The sequence below is a fragment of the Phyllobates terribilis genome, unplaced genomic scaffold (genome assembly GCF_046119375.1).
Source record: "Phyllobates terribilis strain yellow unplaced genomic scaffold, ASM4611937v1 Scaffold_7319__1_contigs__length_38547, whole genome shotgun sequence".
NCBI classification, from domain to species: Eukaryota; Metazoa; Chordata; class Amphibia; order Anura; family Dendrobatidae; genus Phyllobates; species Phyllobates terribilis.
The window spans coordinates 5,999-13,285 of record NW_027370060.1 but is presented as its reverse complement, the minus strand read 5'-3'; the positions used below and the strand labels follow the sequence as shown (position 1 = coordinate 13,285).

The window sequence follows — 7,287 nt, the reverse complement described above, 5'->3', positions numbered from 1 at the left end:
AATTCATTCTGTACAAAATTTTATTTCACACCAGTACCGGCTATCCTATATATAGACAAAGAGAACTAAGGCTAATGGTAAAACTAATAAGCTAACAAACCCTTAACAACATTTAACAAACTAATGACACGTCAGCATTACGGATTACTACTATTCTACAGATCCTCTATGTTCCTGTGTTTCTTGGTCTTTCCATGTCCTACCCCATCACCCATGCTCATCTTTGCCTCATCTACAAAGACGTGTGGCTTCGATCTACAAACGACATGAAGGGTGAAGAACTGAAAGAAGGGCTTATCAGCATTGCATGAGAAGTAATTTTGATAGCCGTTTGAATGAGTAATTGTTGGAAGAGAGAGTTTGAATTGGAAGAGGCACTATTGTAATAGATTAGGTTGTAACTTCTAAGGCCCATCAAATGTGTCACTAAATAGAGGATGAATATGTAATGGTATAAATGGTCATTTGTAGGAGAAGAGTCATTATGTGTATTTCATATGAGGGTAGAAAAAAAAAGAATATATAGATTGGCTTGAAGGTAATAAACTGACCCCTAATTCAAATATTTATAGGTATATTAGCAGTGTAAGGCCCGTGTTTTACATGGGCTGATAACTAGTATATTTATGAAGCATTTTTTAGTTATAGCTTTTTATGTAAGGATTATTCACGTGTGTAGTCATATATTTTATAATAGCTTTTTGAGTTGATTATTTTAATTACTTTAATTATGAGTATTTGTATTTCTTATTATTTTTCGTGAAAAGATAAAGTAGGAAATGTATAGCATTTTTTAATCCTCTAATTTTAATTAGTCATGCTTGAGTATTAAAGCCATCCATTTCTTGTCCGCATTCCAGATGAATAGAAAACACCATTTTCTATTTAAATAATATTAATAATATAAAAATTAGCAAACAAAACAATAACACATTGTATAACAAATTTACAAGATCAAGTGTCAATCCTTGTTCTCCTATATACTTTATAGTATCCAAAGGAATAACAATCTCTATAATGGATTTCAGTAAGACAACTGAACGAAAAGAGATTAAGACACCACCATATATAAAATACAATATACCAATCCAACAAAATAAAACAAATAAACAAAATCAGTAAGAGACGAAAAGCAAGTTGAATTTGGAGGATGATGATAGATAACTATAAGTAATGAGAAAAATCATAGTGGTGTCTTCCTCTTCCCGGATTTATTGCATGGTGTTAGGCTGAAGAATTAAAATCTCGGAGAGAAAGAGACATGGTAGAGAATAGATATGAAAATTGTTTCTTTTTCCTGTGTAGCCTGTGTAGCTTGACACTAATGCAATTAAAATCGGATGCTTGGGTTGACATTATGAATAAAGTTTCATTGAAAGTAAGAGAATTGTAGTTGAAATTGAAAAATTATAATTAAAGGCATTTATTGCTTAGAAAAATTCATTTTTTACATATTCGATAGGATAGGATGATATTTTGAAATTGCATTAGTTGCTTAGATATGTGCTTGGAGGGAATATAACTTGGTCGTTCAACATGTTGGCATGCTATTGAGACAGTGCATTTACTCATACCATATAGAATTATCGAAGTTCTCATATAGTTTTTTTATGCAACAACAAATATCAGCCTTCTCTTTGACCAAAAAAATTAGCCTTGTCAATCTAAGACAGTATGCTCTCGAACATAGTGATTCTGTTGCTAGTTCTTAACATTAAAAGATGCCGGTACTGCCTTGTGCTCGATCATGTTGCTAGTAGGCTTCAACGTGTTCCCAATGTCAATCACAAAACGATAACGAACGTCTGATTTTGACATGCGCTCCATTGCCTTGTTCACGTAGTCAATGGGAATGAGTTCAATGTCTGCAGTGACTTTGTTCTTCGCTGCAAAGTCTATCATCTCTTGTGTCTCCTTCATTCCTCCATAGCAGGTCCCACCTACCATCTTCCTACCTGTAGGTTTAAACAGTATACCTATTACTTCGTGTTTGTTGCCTGATTTGATAAACTAGTACTATTCTTAGTTAGGGTCAGTCTGTTATCTCCATTATAATGTAATTCCTCCGTCCTTTAATGATATTTTCATTTCCAAAAAAACACGAGATTTAAGAAGAAAAGTGAAAAATAATAATTGTAAGGAAAAAAAATAGAAAGAAAGAAAAAAGAGATAAAGAAAGTGCAGGTTTGTTTTTCGCTGGTGCAGTAAAACAAATAAAGAGATATAAATTTGATATTTATTACTACATTTAATGCTAAATCACCTTCTGTAAATCAAACGCGGCAAACCCCTGCGCCAACAAAAAAAGCAACATGCGTCGTTGGTTTTCGAAAAGAAATGGTACATTGGAAGAAGATAAAGTAATGTTGAAAAAAAAGAATTTGTGTTGGATAAAGTAAAAGTGTATTGATAAAGTAATGGTGAAATATTGCTAAAAATGAAAAATAGCAGGAAGAATAAAATGGGACGAAAATTATTAAGGGATGTAGAGAGTACTTATCTACAATAATGTTTTTTAATCAAAACAGATTTTTAAACTTCGTGATACGTGACAGAGCCTTTACCCGATAGCAAAGAGAAGGATGGGAGCTCAAGAGGCTTCTCTGGAAGTCCTATCACTACAAGCTTTCCGTTAGTTTTCAATAAACTGAGCAGTGGCTCTAGGGAATGCTCAACCGCCACTGTGTCTATGATTCCATCCATTGTCCCAATAGCTTCGTGCATTTGTCGTGTATCGCGACTGACAACGAAGAAATCGGCTTGTAGACGAGTAAGGGCCTCGTCCTTCTTCTTAGGTGAAGTGCTGATAACAGTGACTCTCATGCCCATGGCCTTAGCAAACTTAACGGCCATATGGCCTAGGCCCCCAAGACCGACCACCCCAAGGTGGAGACCAGGTTTGTCGAGGCCATAGTACCTTAAAGGACTATAGACGGTGATACCGGCACAAAGCAAGGGGGCCATGGCATCTAAGGGGACCCCATTGGGGATGCAGACCGCATAGTGCTCGTGCACCACCATGATGTCTGAGTATCCCCCATATGTGCTGGACCCGTCATAGTAACGAGAGCCGTAGGTCAGGATCACCTGATTACAATAGTTCTCAAGGTCGTCCGTGCAGTTGTTGCAAGAACGGCATGACCCTACCATGCACCCGACTCCTACCTTGTCACCTACCTTGAAGTTTTTTACCTTGCTGCCTACCTCTGTCACTTCCCCTACAATCTCGTGCCTGCAGTCATAGAATTTGGAAGGGATATATGAAAGATAAATGGATTTTGGAAGAGAAAAGGGTCTCTTTAAACACACTTCTTGGTGTGTTTTTTCTTCTTATTATTTCAAGGTTACTAAGATGACTTTCTAATTCTGAATGATTTAAACTTCTAAACATAAATTAAGAAAAACTCACATGAATTCACTATATCTAAAGAGCATGTTTCCGGTGAAAACATAACTTACAATATGAAATATGAAATGCAAACAAATTTTAAATGTGAACTTCACTTATCTTATATTTAAAGCTAGAGTGGATTTAACATATTGTTTTACATCTAATGTAAAGGGTGTTAGGCTTAATACAACGGTTTCAGTCACGTTCACAAGTTAGTATTATAGATTCACATATAAGATAGTAATATTCAAAGTTAATGTTTGTTCATATTGCACACCTCAGATGTTTTTTCACCTGATCCTAATATAAAATTTCTAATCAACTACTCCCTCCGTCCTTTATTAATCTTTTCATTTTCTAATTCAGGTGTCCCAAAATAATGCTCTCATTTATCATTGAGATTTTTTTTAAAACCACCCCTTATTGGGGCTTTTTTCCTTCAAAAAAACACCCTTTATATCATTTATTGTTTCAAACCACCCCTTTCCGTTACCAATGCAACACCCTTTTTGTCCCGCCGTTAGAAATTTCTAACGGCGGAACAAAAAGGGTGTTGCATTGGTAACGGAACATATATAAGGAGTGTTTTTTTGAAAAAAGGCACAAATAAGGGGTGGTTTTAAAAAAAAAATCTTGAGACATTATTGTCTACCTATTTGCTAATATATAACACTAACTCCCATGTTGAGGAAAAGAAACCCAACGGTTCTTTTATCGGGAATGGAAAATAATCTGAGATTAGCTTTGTTGTGTGTTTATGATTTATAAAACAAAATAACAGCAACACAATCCTCTTTAGTTCTATTGTCGTTTATCTTTGACTCCTTTTAATTATTTATTTTCTAATGCATTTGTGTTTGCTATTCTTAAGATGAACCTCATCTCCAACATAAAAACAGATTTTATTGTGGGATGATGAGAGAGATTTGGATTTTATGAAATATTCTTCTAATTTGTAAAATTTTGTATTAGAGAGTAGGGACGGGAATGTTTAATCTATATTCAAATTTCAAATTGCTATGTAAACGTTAAAAGAAGGAGTTTAGCTACAAACAACATAATCGAGTTGGGAAATGCAGCAGTATATTACAAGCAGTAAGAGAGAAAAATAGTATGGATAAATGGAATTGGGGAAAAGAAAAAGAGAATTTTTTAAAACCACCCCTTATTTGTGTGTTTTTCAGAAAAACACCTTTTATATCACTAATTTCAGAAAAACACCCTTTATATATGTTCTGTTACCAATGCAACACCCTTTTCGTTCCGCCGTTAGAAATTTCTAACGGCGGAACGAAAAGGGTGTTGCATTAGTAACGGAACATATATAAGGGGTGGTTTAAAATAATAAGTGATATAAAGAGTGGTTTTTTGAAAAAAGCCCAAATAAAAGGTGGTTTTAAAAAAAATTCTCTTTATCATTTCTAGAAACAAAATAACCCCATTTCATCTTTCTCAATACACTTTCTTTTCAACTAATACACAATTTTCTCTTTATCTTTCTTCTTCTCTATCTCTAATCTATAATCATTATATTCCACTTTTTTTTTTAATTCTCTTAAAATCTATTACTCCCTCCGTCCCATTTTGTTTGTCCAAAAGTACAATCGAGCATGGGAATTAAGGGTTGTCTTGTTGATTGGATATAAAGGGGATGAAATGAAATTTATGTAATTGATTATTGAATAAAATTTGTGTAATTTATTGTTAAAGTAATTGATTAGATATAAAGTAGAGAAAAAATATTATGAGAGAGAAAATGATGTAAGTTAAAGATGATGTTGATGTTTGGTGAGAGAAATAAAGTTGAGTAAAATGTGTAATTTATTTGTTTGAGAAGGGTATAATTGTAATGAAAAATGGTGTTATTGTAATTTGTATGTGCTATAAATGGAAACTTGGACAAACAAAAAGGGACAACCGAAAAGAAAATGTGGACAAACAAAATGGGACAGAGGGAGTAAATGAGAAGATTAATGTAGGACGGAAGGAGTAGTAGCTTTGAGTTTAACTTTCAACATGCAGCAAACAATCAAATATCGCTCATTTGCTGAGTAGGTTGTCTATACATTACAGAACAGATTAGAGTGAGAACGGATTCAATTACCCGGGCACAACAGGGTAATTTGCGAATCCCCATTCGTTCCTAACGAAGTGAAGATCCGAGTGGCAAACGCCGCAGTAGAGCACTTTGAATGTTACGTCCAGATCTCCAGTTGCCCTGCAGCACCATGTATATACATACAATTAAGACTTGAGTTGGTTACCGGATCATTCAACAAAACTTGCCTCCTACAGAAGTTGAAGGGAGAGAGGTGTCCAGATGTATCTCTGGCTGCCCATCCATATGCCTTCTGCCCTCTTTCTTCATCCTCCATGATTTGCCTCACCACCCAAACATTTTTCCTCCAAATCTTAATAATTTATAGTAGACTATTTTTCCCAAGGAAAGTTTTCAATTGGAATTGCACTGAAATTGTCAAACATTCGTCTTTTGCGGGCAGAAGAGAAGAAGATGAATATGGTATCCATACTCCTTCTTTTTGCCACATTTACCTCAAATCGGAATTCCTATTTTTTTCAATCTTCCCATAAATAGAAGTATTCAGTGTGGAATATGTTCAGCTATGTATTTGGTAAATCAAAACATAAAACGACATAGAAAAGGAGTTTGATTGTGCAAGTGTATTGTTTGGCTTGCGCTCCGCAAATTAAGTAGGGAAAATATTTTACCCGCTATGAAATTTGGGTAAATACCTCCCGCATCTGATTTACGGAAATCCTTACCTGCGCTTGCTAAAAAATGCGCATACGCCGTTGATAGGCGCCATCCCGATGGCGCCGAGAGTGGTTTTTAGGTGACTTTAGATGCATTTCAGAAGCACTTAGTCAGTAAATGAAACATATGAGAAATCGGGACTAAAGACGGCAAAGTATAGACGAAGACGCGCTAAAATGAAGAAGAAGTCTGCAGAGACCAAACCGCGGTCGCGCCACTCAGCGCTTGGCCAAGTTCAACAGAGATCAACCGTGGCCGCGGTCCAGCGACCTCGGTCACACCTATCGCTGATTGGAGCTTATTATATGGTGTAACTAGCGACTATTAGCTTAGGATTGGTGGTGTTTAGGTGCTTATTGAGTGGTATTCTCGGAATCAGGTATGATTGTTCACTTGTAGATTCGCGGGATGCTCTTAAGCGTTATTTTGTGGTATTGTATTATGGAGATCCTATTTGTACTCACCTCTAGTGCATTTGGGACGGAGCTAGAGAAAAGACGACCACACCTACACCCATGGAGAAGCTGAGAGGCGAAGCCGAGCAGCCTCGGAAGCTTACAGAAGACCGAAGACCAGTCCGAGAGAAGGTTTCAAGATGAAGATGAGCTACGGAGAAGATGTCTCGGTCGAGACTTTGGTGTCTCGATCGAGATTTGCCCTCGAAGAAGATGTCGCGGTCGAGACTATAATGTCTCGATCGAGACTTTGCCTCGAAGTGAAAGTAGCGATCGCGACCCATGAAGTAGCGATCGAGAGTGAAGCCGTTTCTGGAAGACTGGAGAAAAGTAGCGACCGCGACATTCATGTATCGACCGCGACTTTCGACGGAGCCGGCCCAAAATGCAGATCTAAGCCCGGGAATTTATCAGTTTTTACTAGTTTTTCCCGTTTTATCTTTTATAATTGAGTTATTTTATATTTCTTAGGCTGGGTACTATATAAACCCTTAGTTTTTAGGTTAGAATCAGTTAGTTAATCTTTTGCCACTTTTCACAATCAAGTTCTTAGAAATTCAGCCACCAAGAGGAAAGTTGCCACCTTTCTACCATCTTCTACCTTCATCCTTGGTTAGTTTATCCATAATCATGTATAGCTTTCTCTTGGCTATGTCTGGCTAAGT

At 36.3% G+C, this 7,287-nt stretch overlaps 1 protein-coding gene across 1 annotated transcript; it reads right to left on the bottom strand.

Annotated features, from left to right (window-relative positions):
- Positions 1-1,701: 1,701 nt before the first annotated feature.
- On the bottom strand, positions 1,702-5,940 carry LOC141251613 (uncharacterized). The gene is made up of 5 exons (XM_073670377.1): positions 5,860-5,940; positions 5,678-5,802; positions 5,496-5,609; positions 2,565-3,232; positions 1,702-1,955 (listed from the first exon to the last, which is right to left on the bottom strand). Exons 1-5 carry the CDS (start codon positions 5,938-5,940, stop codon positions 1,702-1,704), a joined length of 1,242 nt encoding a protein of 413 aa, XP_073526478.1.
- Between the last annotated feature and the right edge of the window lie 1,347 nt (positions 5,941-7,287).

Coding starts and splice junctions, on each gene's coding strand:
- LOC141251613 (XM_073670377.1), bottom strand. CDS start 5,940: ATGTGGCAAAAAGAAGGAGTATGGATACCATATTCATCTTCTTCTCTT. Junction 5,803..5,859: donor ACGAATGTTTGACAATTTCA/GTGCAATTCCAA, acceptor TAAATTATTAAG/ATTTGGAGGAAAAATGTTTG. Junction 5,610..5,677: donor CCCTTCAACTTCTGTAGGAG/GCAAGTTTTGTT, acceptor ATGGTGCTGCAG/GGCAACTGGAGATCTGGACG.